At 32.7% G+C, this 22086-nt stretch overlaps 1 protein-coding gene, 2 long non-coding RNA genes and 2 pseudogenes across 4 annotated transcripts; 3 read left to right on the top strand and 2 right to left on the bottom strand.

Moving 5' to 3' along the window:
* Window positions 1-211: 211 nt before the first annotated feature.
* On the bottom strand, window positions 212-1644 carry LOC107808182 (uncharacterized). Of its 2 annotated transcripts, none has more exons than XR_012703888.1 (2): window positions 1204-1644; window positions 212-522 (listed from the first exon to the last, which is right to left on the bottom strand). It is a non-coding gene; the product is annotated as an uncharacterized LOC107808182 (long non-coding RNA). The 2 variants fall into 2 exon arrangements; XR_012703889.1 differs by having other exon boundaries at window positions 212-438.
* A 4960-nt stretch (window positions 1645-6604) lies between these two features.
* LOC107818736 (uncharacterized) lies at window positions 6605-8286 on the top strand. Its single transcript, XM_016644790.2, has 2 exons — window positions 6605-7772; window positions 7861-8286. The coding sequence occupies exons 1-2, from the start codon at window positions 6747-6749 to the stop codon at window positions 8074-8076; spliced, it is 1242 nt and encodes a 413-aa protein (XP_016500276.2). The 5' UTR covers window positions 6605-6746; the 3' UTR covers window positions 8077-8286.
* A 352-nt stretch (window positions 8287-8638) lies between these two features.
* Window positions 8639-9603, bottom strand: LOC142174817 (uncharacterized). The gene is made up of 2 exons (XR_012703890.1): window positions 9004-9603; window positions 8639-8934 (listed from the first exon to the last, which is right to left on the bottom strand). It is a non-coding gene; the product is annotated as an uncharacterized LOC142174817 (long non-coding RNA).
* Window positions 9604-10300: 697 nt separating this feature from the next.
* LOC107818735 (serine carboxypeptidase-like 18) lies at window positions 10301-13809 on the top strand (annotated as a pseudogene).
* A 2783-nt stretch (window positions 13810-16592) lies between these two features.
* LOC107820011 (serine carboxypeptidase-like 7) lies at window positions 16593-21289 on the top strand (annotated as a pseudogene).
* Window positions 21290-22086: the final 797 nt, after the last annotated feature.

Genomic DNA, 22086 nt, shown 5'->3' with positions numbered 1-22086 from the left:
GTATAAACGCCCACTTTACAAAAATAGCCATTTTTGCAAATCCGGCAAAATTGCCAGATTCACAAAGATATTATCACAGCATTCCTAGAAGCATATGTTGGCAGTGAAATTTCAGCAACTAAAACGAACTCATGCTATGTGTTATACACCTAAAGTCATTCATGGCATACTTAGCATTGTTACTCGGATATAATAGCTTGAAAACATGCTTAAAAAAAATCCATAAACGACTTACATATCCCATTCAAAAACTTACAACTCAATATTCAAGATTATGAAGGACTATATTCACATTATCACATGCTTGATACATAACAATAACATACAATCTCTTTTGTTGTCAAACTATTCATCACATCAAACACATTTAAATGGTGCAACATGTTCAAGTTGTTCCCATTGCTGAAAATATGTACATTACGAGTCTTAAAGGATTACCTGGTAGCAAAAGAATAAACAGTAGTTCAGCAACTAAAGCAGCATAAAAATAGCAGCAAAACAGCAGCAAAACCAGCAGCAAATCTGTGTTAAAACAACCCGGAAACTTAGAGAGGGAACCTAGAAACGAACTCTAAAGAGGACTTATACTTTTTTAAAAGTTTGCACTCTAAGATTCACTCCCAAAACTCACCATTTCAGCTTACTTTTCATGTGTTCAACTGCTGAATTTTTTTTTTGTTTTTGTGACAAAGGAATTAAAAAAAATAACCCCTGGAAGTGTGATGGAGTCCCCACTATATATCAAAATAACCAGCTATTTCAAAAAATTAAAAATCAATCTTTTTGACAGATTTTTCTACAAAATTTGCTCTTAAATTCAAAAAATAAGACTTTCTAGTTCAAATCTTGTCAAGGATTTCAAACAAAATCTGCTCTCCACTATTCAAAGATAGACTTTATTCAAATAATGTCCAAAGGTCTACATTTTCTTACCAAACAATTTAACTTTTGAGTGTTGTACTCAAAGAGTCTTGAAGCAGTAAACAAACAACCAAACAAGTACCATATACTCTTAAGTATTTTTCATTACCTCACTTTTATCAATACAAAACTATTTTACTACTTCAACAAGTGCAAAAACAGAAAATTTAACATTTAAAACTTCAAAAACTAATGCTAAAATAATTAATAATAGACAAAAATAAAATCTAAAAATTAAAAATAAAAATAAAAAATCAGCCATGAAAAAGAATAGTATTTTACCATTTTACACATCAAAAAGCCGAAAAAATGGTGGTATGCCAAAGAGGGTGTTCCGGGAGGTCGCCAGAATTAGGCCAGATTTTGGTCGCCGGATTTTTGGGGTAGAATTAACATCAATAGCTAGGTCTTGAGGAGCTCTATCCATTGATGTAGGTATTTTGGGGTGGTAGTGGTTGGAGCTTCAAGAATTTGGGCCAAAAAGTGACGGAAAAGTTTCCTAGATCTAAGATTCAAGGAGTTTGAGGGATTTTTTTAGGATTTAGTTTGGAGATATGGAAAGAGGAAGTTGTGGAGATTACGTGGTGTGAATTTGGAGGTGTTTGGAGGTGTTCCACCGCCGGCGGCGATTTTCAGCAGGCGGCGGTGGGCGGAGTTGGGGCGGCGTAGAGAGAGTGAAGAGAGAGAAGAGAGAAGAAGGAGAGGGAAAGAAGAGAGAGGAAATAAGGGGGAAATGGGGAAAAATTTGGGGGATTTTAGGCTTTAAATACCTAGGATGAAGATCAAACTAGGACCGTTGGATTAAATCAAAATGGGTGGATGAGATTGAATCTTGTCACTTAACCAAAACGACGTAGTTTCAAGACAAAACTATGTCGTTTTAAGCTCTTTTTGGCAGCCCCCTTTTGGACCGGGTTTGGGCTCAAATTTTGGGCCAATTTTGGCACAATTTTAATTAAATTACACTAGCCCAAACCCCACCCCATTTATCAAACCATTACTCAACTCTTAAAACATATACATACACAAATAAGAACAAACACACACACATAATACATATATATTAGGCATTTACAGCTGCCCCTCTTTGCTCGAGAACATGAAGAGTTTTCGTGCAAAGAGAAATAAATGCCATGGATAATTTTTTGCTCACATTCACTCTAGTGGAAGCATTTTGAAAAAGGTGGTGACCGAACCTTTGTCAATGGACAATTGATGATACTAGGGAAACGAGGAAAGTAGAAGTATTATTTACTTGGTTAATTTGTCGACTTTTTGTCTATCTTGAGATGGCTCTGCTACATTGGATAGTAATATTGTCTTTTCTTTTTTTTTCTTTTTTCTTTTTTTCTTTTTATTAAATGACAACTTACCGAATAGATTGTGATTTTATCCAGCTGAAGCAAAGGATTTTGTGGAGCTTTTATAAAGGGATTATGAGACCTATCAATATTTGGAGCGAATGCTTTCAGCTAAACATTAGTTAAACCAGTTATCTGTCATACTTTCAGACCTACAAATAGAGTTTTGTTTAAGGAGAAAAATATCACCTCATATTTATTTCTGTATGCATTGATTATTTTTGTCCTTTTCACCACATATATGGAAGAAATGTGTTTATAGTATGTTGAGATGCTTCCATACTCAAGAGATCCATAAGAGTACGCATATTGCCGTAATGTCCAATAGAAGCTTTCAAATTATCAAGAGGGACATAAATGTCATACAAATATACAGTAATGTTTAATAAAATTTTCAACCTTAACAAACTATTCAGTCATTTTGAATTCAAGCGCTAAGTCATAAAGAAATAGGATTAATGTTCATCATTTTCAAGAATTTATATTTTTATATATGGTTATTTATATTTGTGATTCCACATACAGTTTTAAAGCATGTATAAAATGTTGTGTTTTTTCTAACACATGATATACCATAATATCATATATAAAAATTAGGCATGAATGTTAAAACGCCATAGTGATTGACAAAAATAACCTCAAATCTTGACCGGCTAATATTGTTGACATATTCAAAGAACCAAAAGCTTCTTCTCCTCTCTATAATTAACAATCACAACAGGCAAGTTTTTATGGTTTATTATGCCCGATTATTTTATTATCTCAGGGAAGTTTTCCTTAACTAATTTGTTCATACAAGTGACGAAGAATTAAAAATCATAATGAAATACTCATGGTATGAATTAGCTAAAAAAAAACGTCTTTGATATCTTCATAAGCTGCATGAAATCAACTCTTTTTTAAAACAAGAATTAGTCACATTTATTGTTGTAGACTTCTAATATCTATTGATCTCTTACAATGTTTTTTTATTTTTTGATCTTTCTTTTCCTAAGTCCTAAGAACTCACGTGTCTCGCACGTACATAGAGACTAATTTTCAAAAGTATACAAATATGTACGTTAGAAAATTTTAATCCTATTGTAAGTTCTCCTTCTTTCTTTAACAATATTTCATCCTTTAATTGTGATAAAACTTTATTAGTGAGTGATTTGAATATTATATATATTATATTTTTTATTCTAAGAAACTAATTAGTGAACTTCGTACAATCGTACATATTTACTAACAAGCAGTTTATGGAGTTAAAAGTTTATTACTTTTCATACGTGCTTAATGTTTGCTAAGATATTTCGTGCATCGCACGAACATAGATAGCACGAATAATTTATGCTAAATGTTGAACGACTAAAATATCATTGAAACATTGATCGACTTTTATGCCCTTAAATAATTATAATTTAAGGATCTAATGGTAAATTACCTAATGATAGAATTCTTTTTCGATTTAAACTATACATATACCCGACCCTACAACATTGATCCTACTTGAATTAGAAAAGTATTGTTCCTAATTACAATTCTTTTATAGCAATGCACGTAATAAAAGAAAGATACGTACTAAAAGAAGATTTTAGTACTACGTTATAGAAAACATTTTAAACATTTTAAACAAAGTTGAAATTCTTACTATTCTTTAAAGCCTTAATTTGTATTTGGTACATATAAAGCTACAACTAAATTAAGTTAGTATCTTTTACCTAAATATTAGGAGTTACTACATATTTCAAAAAAATTGAGTTAATTTTTAAGATATTAAATAATAAGAAAATAATTAATTGATAATTTTTTAAAATATAAAATCTAATTTTAAAGTGTTAAAATAATAGGGAAAATTTTAGATGAATATTTTTATTTTACATGATAATAAAGTGGTGAGATTGTGCTCTTTAATTTATTTATTTTTACTTCAGTATGAGTAATTAATTTCTATACAAATTTCTCAAAAAAAAAAATGGATTGATGTTAGTCTAGATTAGGTTTCCTAAAAGAAGTTCGTCCAAGTCTCCTATATATCGAAGTTTAGCAAATTTTTTCTTTGATTGGTTTATTTTCATTAGATGCTCATGTGCCATAACTTGGTAAAATATGTATATTTCTCCTAAAAATTATGTAAAATATGTATACTATATATAATACACATATATACAGAAAAAGATTATCTGCTATTATTTTTTGTAACAGTTAAAAATATATATTTCTCTAAATTCTTGACTAATCATGGAGTTGATTTATCAAAACACGTGTATGGTTAATATTTTATTGCTTTGAATGTGATAAAGTAGTAATAATTTTACTCGGGTTATATCCAACATAATTTAAATTTAACATAATTTTTTAAATAACTGAGACAATCCTCACAAATATGTCAAAGTACAATAGTGTTCAAAGATAGGACAAATATATGTTTTACTTTTGAGATGGAGAAGCCAAAGTTATAGAAGGAAACATACACCAAAAACTTCTTCTAGAAAGAAGTATTAGGTATGATACTACCACACAGAATATTTATACACTATAAATAGAATATCATTTAACTTAACTAAATTGATCATATTTGTAGGTTAAGGCAATATAATTTTGAATTCAAGTATTATATTAATGTAATAATATTAATTTTTAGCATTTAAATGATTGTTGTATTTTTATCACGTTAATTACTTTACAATAATTATATCATCTTGTAAATAATTTCTTACTAAATTTAGTTAGATGTTCTTTCACATAAAAGTTCCGACTAAATATTTACGTGCAATGCACATTTATAGTAACTAGTTATTGTAAAAGCACCAATGTTTAGAAGCTAAATATTGAGTGACAAAAATATCTTCAAAATATTAACCAACTTTTTTGCCCTTAAAGTTAAACTTTTCTTTCATGAAAATTTAATATTGGATACAATTATCATAGATGAGATAAAAAGAAGTGAGAAATTCTTCAAGAAAGGAGAAAAGCCGAGCTTTCTTTTTGGATAGGTCCACTTATGCTTGATATCTATGTTTGCGCACACGGCTTGATCCAAAAAAAATTGGCTTAATACATAGTTTACCACCAAACCTTTGGCCCAAATCCCCCTTACACACTTTCTGTGGACGATAATAACTTTACACAAGAAACTTTTCTAAAGTATATCTAGTACCCACCTCCTTTGATCAGATCTTGTTAATAAGACATCTGTATATGTCACGCATTTGACTTTACTTAATTTTAACCCATTACCTTATAATAACTAACCCGACCCTACCCGATCCTAACTGACCCTACCCGACCCACAAGGTAAAAAGCGTTAAAACCAAACTTACCCAAGTCAGTACTCAAAATCCGATGCATCTAGAAGGAGCTATTGTAAAGGCGATTCCGGCGACCATCTCAAGCTACGCTTTCATCGTGAATTTCCGGTGGATTTATGCAGTTAATAGGTTAGTAATTTTCTTCTCCTTGCATTACCCGTTTATTTTAGTAGTGGGTGGGTTGAACCTAGGATTTTTTTGAAATTTCTTCTATTTTGCTTAGGGTTATCGGACTTTTTAAAAGGGGAATCTTTTGTCATTGTCGATATCACTGTGAAGTTGTCGTCTTGTTGCCTTTACGGATAGTTTTTTTTATAAAAAAAAATTGTCTTGTGTTTGCAAACCGTGTGTAAAGTTAGGGTTTAACTGATTATTGTAATAGCATTGCTTTGAACAATGTGATATGCTATTGTCTTTGTCTCCACTTTTATAGTTCATCTGTAGTTCTTTATTTTCAATTGTTGCATGTGAAAAGTCCATTTATTTGTCCCTTATTTGTTTGCAGATAATGTCTTTTAAATCATTACCCTCAGGTGGTACCATGATGGGGTATTAGTTCCTGGTAACTTTGCTTGTTATGTGAGTGGTAGTCAAACATTGATTTTAGATGTAGATGTGGATTTATTGTCTCTTATTGAACTGATGAACTACACTAGGATCTATGACTTTCAAAATGTGGCTGAGTTGTATATTTGTCCAATGGATAGGACAGATAAATTGGTAAATATTCTCACAGACAAGGATATTTTAGACATTTGTAATGAATTGGAAGATGGGGATAACTTAGATATTTATGTGACTCATGCTGCCCCTTTATGTGTTGTTGACATAAATGAGGCTAGTACAGGGGTTGGTGGGTCTAATAGTGGAGCTTTTAAGAGCACAACTGTCTTAGAAGAAGAGGAAGGGATCTTACTATCGTGTCTGATATGCAAAAGGTGAATATATTCTTCTGTTTTTGTTTTTTGTCAATATTTATTTTTTCTAATTTCTGTTTCTGTTGGAAACTAATTCAATTCTTTTTATGTTTAAGGGATTGCTTAAAGTTGTATCAGAAATGTTGCCTGAAAGTGAACATAGGTGGTGTGCCAGACATATATTAGCAAACTGATCCAAAGATTGGAGAGGATTAGAGAGGAGAAACAACTTCTGGAGGTGTGCTAGAGCATCATGTATGGCAGAACTAAATTTTCACCTGGACAGTTTGAATATGCTTGGGAATGGGATATGTGAGAACCTCCTGAGGTATAACAAGGAAACCTGGTGCAGAGCATACTTCAACTGTGACAGGAAATGTGATATAATTGACAACAATATGTGCGAGACATTTAATGCTTGGATACTTGTTGCTCGGCACAAGACAATTATCACAATGTTGGAGGAAATTAGAGTGAAGATGATGGAGAGAATAGGAAAGTTGAGGGAGTTTGCAGATACATGGATATGTGATATATCCCCAATTGCTATGAAGGTGTATCAGGATAACATGGCCCAATCTATGAAGTGTACAATCAAGTGGAATGGTGAATATGGCTATGAGGTTGAGGATACCTCATTAAAAGTGGTGTTGAAGCATTGTGTGAATATGCAAGCTCAAGCTTGTACATGCAGGTCATGGATGCTGAAGGGTATCCCTTGTGCTCATGCCATTACTGCTATGCATTTCAAGAACCTTGACCCAATTAACTACATATCTCACTGGTACCACAAATCCACCTATCTGAAGGCATATTCAACATTCATCCAGCCTGTGCCAGACATGCAGATGTGGCCAACATCTACCAATCCAACAATTGAACCCCCACCAATTAAAAAGATGCATGGCAGACCAAAGAAGAAGAGAAAAAGAGAAGAAACTGAACATCCTACTTCTGGAAAGCTTTCAAGAAGGAGTATGGAGATGACATGTTCAAACTGTGGTGGATATGGACACAACAAAAGGAGTTGCCCTAAGAAAGCAAGGCCTGCAGATTCTACTCCGGCAAATGCTTCATATATACAAAGATGTGGAGGAAGAGGAAGAGGCAGAGCAAGAGGAACAAGAACTGTTGGCAGAGCTTTAACTCCAACTACTTCTGCCCCTACTGCTGCTGGTAGAGGAAGAGGAACTGCTGCTAGTAGAGGAAGAGGAACTGGTAGTGGTCGGGGAAGTTCTGGGTTTGGACTATTTCAATCAAGCAGTGTGTTCACAAGTTTTTCTGTAAGTAGTTCAAAGTTAATTTTATATCTTGTTTGCTTTAACAACTTTACTGAATATTTTCTGTTTTTGGCAATCTGGTGGAGGTAAGCCAAGAGTGGTCTCTCATGGTGGTGAAAAGAGGTCTTCGACAGATATTCTAGAGTGTGCATACAAGCCAAGAAGTGGTGTAAAATGGAATGGTAGACCAGCCATTACTAGAAGACAACTTGAAAGAACTACTGCAACTCGTTCCAGAACTGCCGCATCTCAATCCAATTTAAGTCAAGCAAGTTCATCATCCCAGCCATCCAAGAACAACCACTGAATTCTGTTATTGTCACTGTTAATTTATTTTGGAACTGCTGTAATTTCCCTTTGGAACTGTAATTTATTTTGGAACTGTTGTTAGGTTAATTTGGAACTGCTATTAGGTTTGCTGTTAGTGTTGTTATTTTGTGAAGGCAACCTGCTATTATTTTGGTATGCTGTAAAACTGGGCAGCGTATATTTTTGTTAAGGCAAGTTGCTGCTATTAGGTGACTGTAATGAACACTTTTACTCTATGATGAAATATAGTTTTAGTGTTGTTTGATAATTTCTGGGCAGATGTGTCTTTATTATTGTATGAATGCTGTTATTTTGGTATGTTGTTAAGCATTTGTGCTGTCATTTTTGTATGTTGTTATTTCTGGAAAATTTCAGCATTTGAGCTGTATATCAACTACTATTTGACTGTATTTCAGTGTTTTATCAGTCACAATTTGAGGTGTGTTTTAACTGCACTATCAACTCACACAACAACAAAGTCAAACGAAACAACATTAACAATTGCCAAAAAAATCATTCAACTCACACAGCAACAAACTCAAACAAAACAACCTTAACAATTGCCAAAAGATTTCATTCATTTCTAACAAAAGGATACAAAATCTACCAAAAAACTTCATTCATTTTCTTACATTATATAACAATCTTTAGAACTACCTAACACAATCAACTTCAACACAATTGCAATTAAAATCAGCACACACAATCTCCTCCAATTTCTTTGGTTTCTATTTTCCTTCAACAATGCATCAAATGCCCTCTTCTTCTTCAGCAGCCCCAAAATCACTATTTCCAAGTGCTCTGGAGTTGGGGGGTCAAACCACATAAAGAAATTACATGCCGATCGACTGTCCCTCTGAAAGATTGAAGAGAAAAAATTATTACGGAATATAAAATCGATTAGAAAAGTACAATTGATATTTACCTCATAAAATGGACATCCGTAAAATCGACGACCCGAATTATCAACACTCCATGACTGTATCACCACAGCTTCTTCACCACAATAGCAAAATTTTCTCAGATTATACATTTTCTCAAACCTTAAAATTAAGCCCCCGAAATTTAACCCTTATGTCAAAAAAGAGAAGGAAGAAATAGAAGAAGATTGTAATATTGGCTTCGAGCTTCAAGAAAAGGAATAAATTTTGGCTTCAAGAAGATAAAATTTTCTTCAACTTAGAGCTTTCAAGGAGGAAGAAGAAGATGAAAATCGGGTCCTAGTATAGATAGAAATGGGTTAAGACCCTTTAAATCTTTTAAAAAGGGTCGTTGGAATGTGTTTTTGACCGTTTATTAAAGCAGAAATTGTCTTGAAATACTGTCCACGCGCTTGGTCCAGTTTGTAGTACACACGCTTAGACCTGGTTAAAGGAGGTGTGTACTAGGCACACTTTAGAAAGGTTACGTGTGTAAGGTTATTATGGTCCACATAAAATGTGTAAGCGAGATTTGGGCCATAGGTCAGTGGCAACTTATGTAATTTTCCAAAAAAAATCAATGAAATAAATAGAAGTGAGAAATTTTTCAAGAAATGAGAGAAGCAGAGCTATATTTGCGGGCACATTGACAAATATATATACCTAGAAAAGAAGGCCGAACTGATGGGGATGTGGGATTTGGTATCCTCGTTGTGACAGAAACAGAACAAACGTTAGAGTAATCGAATTAGACACAACGTAACTGGCGTGTTCGGTCATCTTTTAGTACAATACTTTTTTTTGAGCGGATGTGAGTGTTAGAATAAAGGAATTCAAAGAGAAAGTCTGACACATTATATTTAGGTAACACAAGTTAAAAGTGGAAAAATAAGAGAGAATTTGAGTTATAAATGAATTAATCAAATTCGATTTAACTTTAAAATTTGGTCAAATTAACTCATCATGACAAACACATTGGAAGGTAATGAAGTGGAGGACTGCCAACAAGGGTTTGCAGTGAAGTGATAAATTCTCTTTTATCATTAATACCGTATAAAAAATTATATTCAAGTTTTAGATAAATTGTAGATTTTGATCGAATTTGTATATATTTTGTAAAAAGCTTTAGTTACTTTCTTTAAATAAAAAAATTTAGATAAACTGAGTAAAGAATTTTAAATTTTCGTATATATATATTTACCCAAGTTTACTTAAAAGACTTTTAAGTAACTACGTTTACTAGGTAGTCCCCGATTAAGTTTAACAGTTACCTATATATATGGGCAGACAATTCAACAGATAAATCCATTAGCATCACTAACCTCTGATCAGGCCTTACCTATAGTATTCTATTTGTTGAAACGCCATGTGTTGTTTTCGACTGCCCCTATTATTTCATCTTCTTCTCTGTTTCTACAATATGTACAATGTCTTCATCAAAATAGCTCAACTGTTGAGTTTCTTCCTGGTTTTGATGGCCCTCTTCTTTTTTATCTTGAGACTGGGTAAGTTAAATTTCTTCTCTTTAATTTCTCTATAATCTATCTTTTCTGTGCATGTCCATCTTCATTTCACTTTTTCTCAAACTTGTCAAGTTTTTTAACCCCAAAATAAAAAATAAAAAAACAATACAAGACCTTAGTATACAATGCAAGACCTTAGTATTTCTCTTAACTTTTTATCGTAGTTAGTAGAGGTCAGCCTGTCTGATGTTTTCCTCGCGCAAAGGACTATGCAAATATCATAGACAAATTATCCTTTCTTTGACCACTTCTTTTCTAACTATTTTTGGTATAGTGCCTAAATTTTTTTCCCCAAATTATGAAGAAAACCATATTGTCTCCGAGTTACTTTCTTTAGTATTGTCAGAACATACTGATCGACTATATAGTAGCTAGGCAAACAAATTTGTTGAGGTGAAGTGCTTTGAAAATGTTAGATACATTGGAGTAGGGAAATCAGAGGAAGTGTAACTATTCTATTACTTGGTTAAATCAGAATCGGACCCCAGAAAAGATCCCCTCTTGCTATGGCTATCGGGAGGGCCTGGTTGCTCATCCTTCTATGGCCTGGCGTATGAAGTAGGTAATATTAAAGTGAGTTAGGTTATAATATATTGACAGCGTAAAGATTTTTTGGTTTGTGTGAAACTCAAATTAGGAGAAACTTTTTACCTTATGAATTCTCTTTTGTAGGCCCTTTGGCTTTTGGCCAAAAAGCATTCAACGGAAGCCTACCAATTCTCATTTCAACTCCATATTCATGGACAAAGGTGACACAAAATAGCTTCTTTTTTCTTCACCAAAATGCATATATTGATAAAATTGTATAAACGTTGTTCTCACCCTAAATAGGGTGAGGACTTTTTATTTATAAATATGTACATCTGTATAAGCATATTGTACAACTCCCTAATGCACATACATAATTACAAGCATCCTCTTCTAACATATATATATATTCTCATGCAAGACTTCATGTAATCTTTGAATGATAGTTTGCGAGCATACTTTTCTTGGAGCAACCTGTAAATACTGGGTTCTCATATGCAACTACTTCAGCAGCATCTGAGTGTACTGATCTACAAGCCTGCGACCACGTCTATGAATTTCTGCTAAAGGTATTTGATAATTTCTCCAAGTTCATGAACTGATACGTATGAATTATAGTAAAGAGAGTTGACTCTGGATTTTCATGTGTTCCTCAGTTTACTCCTCACTTCGCATTGTTCGTGGAGGGAAGATCCAGCATTTAAACTTGATGGCAAAGCCATATCCAATGTAAAGGCTATAGGTTCATCTAAAGCCATAGTTTTCGCTTATACCCTGTATTCTTGCCCAAAAAATTTCTTAACTATGTAGAAATAATAAATTGTGAACCCATTAAATTAGATGGAATGCGGTAAGATTGCGAATCTGAACCCATAAAGTTCAAATCCTGGATCCACCTCTACTTGATGGCCTTAACATTTATGATTCCTAGCGCAGATATGGACATAATTATTAGGCTATGCATAGTTCTCCTAACTGATTAATAGTGTAAATTGAAAGGATAATGAGAAAATGAAGACAACAACCAAATATAACAGAGATGTATTGCGAACTAAGTTGTGATTTATTTTGCAGTGGTTCATTAATCATCCAGATTTCATTTTAAACCCTTTGTATGTTTCTGGGGACTCATATTCAGGCATCACAGTTCCAGTTATTGCTCAACTAATATCAGATGGTAAGTGCCATTTACTATTATCATATAATCGAGGCTTAGATCATTCTTATCACCCTATTATTCTTTAGTGTATGCTTTGTTATTATTGTCTTTTTCTTTTTATCCATCCGGTAAACGAAGCATGCTGGCCTAATTAATCCGAACTCGTGCTTTGGTAGGTCATTAAAAGGTTCTTCATTCTTATGATTCGATACCAAGTTTATACTTCGTTACTATTGATTATTACTTCCACGGATATTATAATATATGGAGAACTACATTCCTTTGTTGTACCTCCAAGTCTGAATGTGTAGCATCATTTGGTTGAACAAAAGGTGCTTAAAATATTCCTAGCCCAAAGGTATTTTCTGTTGACATTTAAAGAGTGATATGAGAATTAATGCAGGAATTGAAGCAGGCAAAGAGCCATTGATCAACTTTAAGGTTTTCTATTCCTTTCATTTCATGTAGCATATATCTCTTGCATGGAAAATTATTGTTTTTGATGGTAATATACTTTCAGGGCTATTCAATTGGCAATCCTCTAACATTTCCTGAAGAAAGCAATTACCAAATTCCTTTCTGTCACTCATGGTATGGGGCTAATATCTAATGAACTTTATGAGGTTGGCTCATCTCTTGCTTCAATTCATTTATAAACTCTCTATCATACCAACACAGTTTGGCACAAAAATGGTAATTTGGATCTTATTGTATCAGTCACTGAAGGAGACTTGCAAAGGCGATTACAGAAACATAGATCCTAGCAATAAACCATGTTCAAAACACTTCAAAATGTTCAAGAAGGTAAGATTATATTCCTTTTTTGTATACTCTTATTGTAATATGATCTAGAGCTTATGTTAAACCTTAATATTCTTGTAATGCAACTTTGTAGCTTGTGAGTGGTATAAGTGATCAGCAAATACTAGAGCCTTTTTGCGAAACAGAATCACCAAACCCACGCCAATTGTCTGGTGAAAGAAGATCTCTTGAAGAGGATTTCATCTTTCTAAAACACGATGATTTCATTTGTCAAGAAAGTCGTGTAAGTCCCTCAAGTGTTACTTCTAGTGTTAATATTTGCACTCACTGACTATGCTAAGTTTGTAGCGAAGGAGTAATAAGCACAATGGTATTCAGTTTTCATTTACTTAAAATTTTGGAGCCACCTCTACGTCACAATTCATAGAAAGATCAAGTAAATAATTTCTAAGTGAAAAAGGCATATATGTCCTGTTCTCTTTCATGGAATTTCTCAGATAAATGCAGGGTAATTATATATACATATGTTTTCTAATTGTAGGTTGCCACACGCAAACTCTCTAATCATTGGGCAAATTACCCTAGTGTTCAAGAGGCTCTCCATGTTAGAAAGGTATTTCAAATTTTGTTATTTGTACATAGTAGAGGTTGCTTATCATTAAGCTGCAAGATATTAAAAGATTTTTTTCTTCTTATTTTTCTTGATAATGTTACCTCTGTAGACTTCAAAAGCTCCTAAAATATAGTAGGATGTTAGGAATATATTAAAGTGGACGTCTATTGAATATTCCGAGATATTCCTATTCCATGAACCATTTGAGGTTCATGTATTTCGTTAATTCATCTCTTAATATTTGTAATCTTTAGGTGTATTCTTGTAATCTTTCATGTATCTTATATCCTATAAATAGGGTATATCTTATGTGTTGGGAATAAATCCCCCACAGAAAATAATATTTACGGTAATAATAGCGAAATAATAACATAGTACCGAGATACGATAACCAACAAGAATAAAAGGAACAACAACGACACAACGATTTTAACGTGAAAAAACACTTTTGAGTAAGGAAAAAAACCACAGGCCTGAGAGGAGCAAAGTAATCCACTATAATGAGAAAGTTTACACTCCGTAGCCCCGAGTAAATACTCCAGTAACCACTATCCAGTCAAACCTCTCTATAACAACCTCGTTTGTTCCGAATATTTTTGGATGTTATAGTGAAGTGTTGTCATAGAGAACATATATTATAACATAACTTTGAAAATTGTTTTCGGAAAAACTTGGCTTTTATAGTGAGGTGTTGTTATATATGGATGTTTTTATAGAGAGATTTGACTGTAATAATAAGTCGACACCTGCAGCTTGATTTATTCTCCCAAAAAATTTCAAAATTAAATAAAAAGTATTCCCTCTGGTCCATAATAAGTGTCATTTTGACCTTTTTATTTCGGTCTCAAATAAGTGTCTTTTTATATAATCAAGAAGGAATTAATTTTAATTTTTCAAAAATTACCCTTATATATTTATATATCACAATGTGTCAAAGTAACAATATGCAAAATTTAATTAAGGGCAATTAAGTTAAAATGCCTTTTTTTTAGGAGTTAATATTTTCTTAAGGGATGTGGCAAAAGCAAAAAGTTCCTAAATCGGACGGAGCAGTGAGAAATTTTTCAAGGGAGGAAAAAAAATACTTTTTGACTCGGTCCACTAACATCTATTAGGGGTGTACAAAGGAAACCGACAAACCGCACCAAACTGATAATCCGAGTAAAACAAAGAAAAAAAACTCGACTATGATTTGGTTTGATTTGATTTGGTGTTAGAAAAAAAAATCCGCCCGTAATTGGTATGGTTTGATTTTAACTAAAAAAAAATCAAACCGAAAACCAACCCGACATTACATGTATACAAGTTTTAAAAATATTTTATACATAAAAATAATTATTGTAATATAATTTATAAATATAATTTTAACTTGTTAATAGTTCTTTCTTTTAATGAATTTTTTCAAGCTTGGACTTAGAACTTTTGAATGGTCAAATATGTTTTATAGCCCATAAAAGCTAGTAACTCAAATAAAGCTCAAAACAAAATCAAATCAATACTAATGCTAACAAAAAGAAAATCAATTCAATACTAGAAATCACAATAGTATTAGATATTTATTTTTTTAGTTTCGCATTGATTTCGATAAAAAATGCATATTTCACATTTAATATTATTTAGTCGTGAATTAATACTTAGTACTTATTAGTCGTACTTATTTTAACATGACTTAGTATTGTTAGATTATGTGTATTTTTATTATGGCTTATTAATTAGTAATATTTATCTTATGCGATTTGTTGAGTATTTTAATATAATTATGACTCATCTCACATTATTTTGTTATTATTTTATTGGGTAACATTTTATATAGTTTTATTCTACTAGGACCTAAGAAACATAAGAGCACAAATTATAAATTTTATGCTATGAAGATTTTGTCGAATAAAATCTAAAAAACCCGAAAAACCCGAGAAAATTGGAAAAATCGTGATTGAAAAACCCGATTTATGTTGGTTTGATTTGGTTTATAAATATAAAAATCCGAGACAATTGATTTGATTTGATAATTGAAAAATTCGAACCAACCCAATCTACGTATATTCCTAACAACTATAATTGCGTGCATATTGACAAAACATATTAACTGGGAAAAACAAGGTAGAAGTGGTGTGGGGGGGGGGGAGGAATTGGTTGGTTCTTGTCAAGGAAACTGACAAACATTAGAGTAATCGATTTGCATACAAATGGATTGGCGTGTTTGGTTATCTTTCATAGACGGTGACCACAGATCTCTCTATAAATTTCTCCAGGTTACACTTCTACACAAAATAACTTGTTTGAAATTAAGGTGGAATTATTATTGTATTTCAATTTAAAAAAATTATAAAGTCCGACAAGGTATTTGTCACAAATTCTGGCGGAAGGGTAAATAATATTAATGAATATGTTACTATTGGTAAAACTTTATTAGTAATTTCCACTTAATTAATAGATGCATGATATATGTCTTATACATGGACGTCAAATGCTTAACCATGATTATATGCATTCTCATCTTACTAAATTAATTAACCATAAAATATTAACATGATTTGATATAAACACATGGTACAAGTAAAAATTTACCGTTAGTGTTTGAAATTACCTTCAATTGATTCTCAATCCTACCTTCTAATATCAATCTCAATAACTCTCAATGGTTAGATTCTAACTCAAACCTATTAGTTTCATTCTTCAAAAGTTTTTTCCAAGCTCAACCAAACCCAACAGTAGTGTTATTTAGTTTTCTTCGATCTAACCAATTCAACCCATTAGGAATAAATAATACTTCATCCGTTTAAAAAAAACAATGAACCTATTATTATTTGGGGAGTCAGACAAGATTTTTCTTGATCATATCTTTTACAAATAGTTTTTAAAATTTTAAATTGTTAATTATTGTGACTTATAATACTTTTTACCTAATTTTTAAATATATAAATTTTATTTCAAATGATTTAAAAAGTATCTAAATTCACATAAAAATTGACTCTCGCGCTCCGAAAAGGTTCAAACAAATTTGAAGGAAGGGAGCATAAGTTTAATTAATGAGATGATACCGACTCATTTTTAACCACTAAATATCTGGAACTGTTTCTATTAAGCAGAAATAATGTAATATATAAGGACGGACAATCCATTAGTATCACTAAGCTCCCTCACGCCTTAAACTATATCCATTTGTTGAAAAGTCATGTCTCGTTTTCGCCTGCCACTATTGTTTCATCTTCTTCTTCTTCTTACTCTGTTTCTACAATATGTACAAAGTCTTCCTCAGAATGGCTCAATTGTTGAGTTTCTTCCTGGTTTTGATGGCCCTCTTCCTTTTTATCTTGAGACCGGGTACGTTAATTATTTTATCGCCCTTTAAATTTTAATTTGTATTTTATCAAAGGATCAATTAGTATAAAGAGAATCTAGATTTTTTCTCAGGTAATTTACTTCTTTTAGTATGTTCAGAACATACTACCCACATATATAGTACTCCCTTCGTTTCAATTTCAATTTAGATGAGTAATTTTATTCGGCACGAAGTTTAATTAAAAAGATAAGTTTTTTGGGGCTATGATATTTACCTGGTTATTAAAGCTTCTAATTGAGGACAAAATGGGTAAAATGAAGAGGAATTATATTCAATTATAAAAATATGTCATTCTTTTTTAAACTAACTAATAAGTAAAGTGTGTCATCTAAATTGAAACAAAAATTAGTAAAACAAGCTTGTTGAAGTGTTGTATTTTGAATATAATTGTTAGATACATTGGAGTTGGCAAATCGGAGGAAGTGCAACTATTCTATTACTTTGTCAAATCAGAATCCGACCCTAGAAAAGATCCACTCTTGCTATGGCTAACGGGAGGGCCTGGTTGCTCATCCTTCACGCGTGGCGTATGAAGTAGGTAAATATATTTATTTATGTTGTACTGACAATATAACATTTTTATTAAATGTTATTTAAACCTATGATAGTGAGTTAGTGACTTCCCATTAACTCACCTTAGATATGTGTAATCATAGTCTAGAGTTAAGAGATTTGGAGTCATGTGAACCCATGCTTTTCTTTCTAAACCATATATAACAATGTTATATCTCTTTAAACTCAGTTAAATAAATGTGCGTGCACCCAAACTCAAAGACTCCTATGGACTAGTAAGTATTGGGTGACCTCTACAAGTAAAATTGGCAGTTCAAATCTCACTCTCTTGTTTTCAACACGGATCATAGATATATATATATATGTGTGAAAATCATGAAACATTTAAAAAAATATAATTTTGAACCTATATTTTCAAAAGTAGAATAGGTTCATGGTAAGAGCCTAAAGTTAAACCCGGTAAATGTAAATCTAGATCCTCCTCTTTACAATAGAGCATTCATCCTCTTGATGTGTACTAACACTGCTATAGGTGTGGAAAAGCTTGGTATTACGTGTAACTCATGGTTGGACTCTTTTTTAGGCCCATTGGCTTTTGGTCAGAAGGCATACAATGGAAGCCTACCAATTCTTGTTTCAACTCCATATTCCTGGACAAAGGTGACACTGAAGAGCATCTTATTTTTCTAATGCACACTTCATTTCATGTAATCTTTGTTCTCTTTTCCCCTCTTATTGTTAACATTAGATCATCAAGTAAATATGTTCCTTAAACTTGGTAGTTTGCTAGCATACTTTTCTTGGAGCAACCTGTAAATACTGGGTTCTCATATGCAACAACTTCAGCGGCGTCCAAGTGTACTGATCTACAAGCCTGCGACCACGTCTATGAATTTCTGTGCAAGGTATTTGGTAATCGTTCCAATTTCATTTTGTTAGATACATATGAATTGGTAAACTGAGTTAACTCTGGGTTTTCATGTATTCCTCAATATACTCATCATTTTGCATTGTTCATCGGTAGAGGATCTAGGATTTAAACTTGTTAGGGTCAATATATATGTATTTGAACTCCCTCCCCCCTCCTAAATCCTAATATATATGTATCTTGGTGGATGGATGAAATGAACCGTGAAGAAACGAAGACAGTAATAATTATAACAAAAATGTATTGCGAACTAAGTTGTGATTTATTTTGCAGTGGTTCAATAATCATCAAGAATTCATTTCAAACCCTTTCTATGTTTCTGGTGACTCATATTCAGGCATTACAGTTCCAGTTATTGTTCAACTAATATCAGATGGTAAGTGCCATTTAGTATTTTCATATAATGTGAGGTTGAGCCGAGGGTCTTTCGGAAACAACCTCTCTACCGTCATAAGATAGAGGTAAGGTCTGCTTACACTTTACCCCACTTGTGGGATTTCACTGGGTTTGTTGTTGTTGTTGTTTGAATCATTCTCATCACCCCATTACTCTTTAGTGTTTGGTTTGTTATTATTTTTTCTTTTTTCTGTTTAACCATCTGTTATTCGAAGTCAGCTGGCGATTCATGCCAGATTGGTCCACTCGGGGGAGTACAGTGATTATTGAAAGGTTCTCCATTCCTAGGGCTCTAAGCCAAGTTTATTGCTTCCACAGATATTAATTAGATAAGATATATAGAACACTACATTACTTTGTTGTCTCTTCAAATCTGATTGTGTAGTATCACACTATCCCTTGCTGAAGAGATGATGCTCAAAATATTTCTAGCCAAAGTGTTCTCTGTTGACACTTAAAGAGTGATATGAAATTGCAGGAATTGAAGCAGGCAAAAAGCCATTGATCAACCTTAAGGTTTTCTATTCCTTTCCTTTTATTTAACATATATCTCATACATGAATAATTATAGTTTTTACTTTTTAATGGTCATTAATATCATTCAGGGCTATTCACTTGGCAATCCGCTAACATTTCCTGAAGAAAGCAATTACCAAATTCCTTACTGTCATGGCATGGGGCTAATATCTGATGAACTTTATGAGGTTGGTTCATTCGTTTATTTCATATTTAAGCTCAGTATCATATCAACACAGCTTGGCACAAAATTGATAATTTGGATCTTGTTGTATCAGTCACTGAAGGAGACTTGCAAAGGCGATTACCAAAACATAGATCCTACCAATAAACTATGTTCAGAAAACTTTAAAATGTTCAAGAAGGTAGGGTTATATTCCTTCTTACATATTCTTGTTATAATGTATTGAATTGGTTCCAAGTTTATAATTAGGTAATACCATAATATTCATGTAATGCAACTTTGTAGCTTGTAAGCAGAATAAATGATCAGCAAATACTAGAGCCTTTTTGCGGAACAGACTCAGAATCACCAAAACCACACCAATTGTCTGGTGAAAGGAGATCTCTTGAAGACAATTTGATCTCTCTAAGACATGGTGACTTCATTTGTCGAGAAAGTCGTGTAAGTGCCTCAACTGTTACTAAATAAAGTTTGAGTATTGCGGCAGCTGATTACCTTTACATCAAATAATCTATATATCATTTACTAATTTTAAGATATATACCTATTTATGTTAAAAGAGGCATATATGCCCGGTTCTTTTCATGATTCTCAGGATAAATAGATAAATGCAGGTACTTAGATATACATATGCTTTCTTATTGTAGGTTGCGACACGCAAGCTCTCCAATCATTGGGCAAATGACCCTAGAGTTCAAGAGGCCCTCCATGTTAGAAAGGTATTTCAATTGTTTAACTTGTACATAGTAAAGGTTGCTTATAATTAAGGTGCATAATATTAAAAGATTTTTCTTTCTTTTTTGTTTTTCTTTGATTAGGGAACTATAAGAAGACCATGGGCAAGATGTAGGCAAAGTATTATGGGTACAACTTATACAATTACTTTCATGAATAGTATACCTTACCATGTAAACCTTAGTTCTAAAGGTTATCGATCACTTATATACAGGTTTGATACATTCACATTAAAACAATGTTTCTAGTTCTTTATTTTGTGCTTTAAGCACATAAAATTTAGCTGAAGTTACTATATACATAACAAAGTTTTCTTTTTTTGGATTAGTGGTGATCATGACATGGTTATTCCTTTCCAATCGACGCAAGCATGGATAAAGTATCTAAATTATTCTATCATTGATGATTGGCGTCCTTGGACAATTGATGGTCAAGTTGCAGGGTATGATTCTCCGTTTTAACTTCTCTGGATCTCTGTTCAAGTTGGATGAGACGATATAGTTGTTATGAAATTCTAAATTATATAGCTTTGCTTTGCAGTTACACAAGATCTTTCTCTAATCATATAACATATGCAACAGTAAAGGCAAGAATTTTGTACTCTATATTTTTTATAGATATCTTCAATCTCAAACTCAATAGTAAAATTGTCTGCGCTCGCATTCTCACAGTTCTCAGATGTTTTTGTTCTTCCTTCTTATTTTATTTTTGTTCATTAGGGAGGAGGGCACACAGCTCCTGAGTACAAACGTGAAGATAGCTTTCATATGTTTAAAAGATGGATAGCTCAGCTACCTTTGTGAACTTTTTAATTAACTTCCCGTTTACTTCTTTGAATTACTATGAAATATTATACATCTCTAGACTTCAGAACTTCTGAATCAGAAGAGCATAAAATCTGGGAAAAGTTGTTCAATTGTCTCATCACACACTCTATTGATAGGGAGAACACATTGTCAATTGTTCAGCTTCGTACTCATGTAAAATAGAATAATATCTCAAGTGGTAGTACAGATACACTGAAAAATGATATAGTATACTTGTATTGGTTACTTGATGTACTTAAATGAATGCTTGAGGTCATGATCCAACATAAACATTTAAATGGCGATCAAGAGTGATCAAGCAGAGCGAATGTTTTACCTGTATATAAGACCTTTAGTTGAATTCGCGCGAAAGAATTCCAGAAACTGGATATTCAATTCCAGCAATGTGGTAATGATACTCTGAAGCTACAGTTAAATGGAAAACGATTTCATCTTCTTGGGATCCAATTGAAGCCAAGAACCTCTATTATGAGGGGCGGATTTAGGCCCTTTGTACGGTGCACGTGAACTCGTAATTTTTTCGACAAATGAGGTATTTTATGTATATATTTCGAAAAATTAATCTGATATTTACAGACTATAAAACCAAATAGTATAGGGAACCAGGTTCTCTATTTGTTTCCGCAGTAAATCGGCAGTAAATAAACATGCAATATTTACGTGGAAAACTCCTTGCTCAAGGGATTAAAAACCACGACCCTCAACTCCACTAAACCGAGCAAACTTCATATTATAACTTATTGCAATCTAGGAATTAAACTCTTAATCCATCACCCCCTACAATAACTCTATTGAAAGCCCTTTGCAATAACTTTATTACAAAGCAACAAACATTGACTAACTCTAGTCAAGAAACTAAACCAAACAGTGGTTTAAATCTATCCTACAAAGACACTTCTTGAAAGTATTGTAGGACTACAAATGAAGAACAAAATAACAAAGACTCAACAAACTTAAGGGCTTAAGATATCTTCAATCTTTGGATCTGGTCTTTGAGGTTACAACAGCTTTGTCTTGAGAGAGGTGGTGGCTAGCACTTGAGAGAATATGATTTTTGGATT

Source organism: Nicotiana tabacum, chromosome 20 (assembly GCF_000715075.1).
Source record: "Nicotiana tabacum cultivar K326 chromosome 20, ASM71507v2, whole genome shotgun sequence".
Taxonomy (NCBI): domain Eukaryota; kingdom Viridiplantae; phylum Streptophyta; class Magnoliopsida; order Solanales; family Solanaceae; genus Nicotiana; species Nicotiana tabacum.
Note: the sequence above shows the minus strand (reverse complement) of the source record. Positions and strands in the feature narration are given on the sequence as shown.

Coding starts and splice junctions, on each gene's coding strand:
- LOC107818736 (XM_016644790.2), top strand. CDS start 6,747: ATGGCAGAACTAAATTTTCACCTGGACAGTTTGAATATGCTTGGGAAT. Junction 7,773..7,860: donor GTGTGTTCACAAGTTTTTCT/GTAAGTAGTTCA, acceptor GGTGGAGGTAAG/CCAAGAGTGGTCTCTCATGG.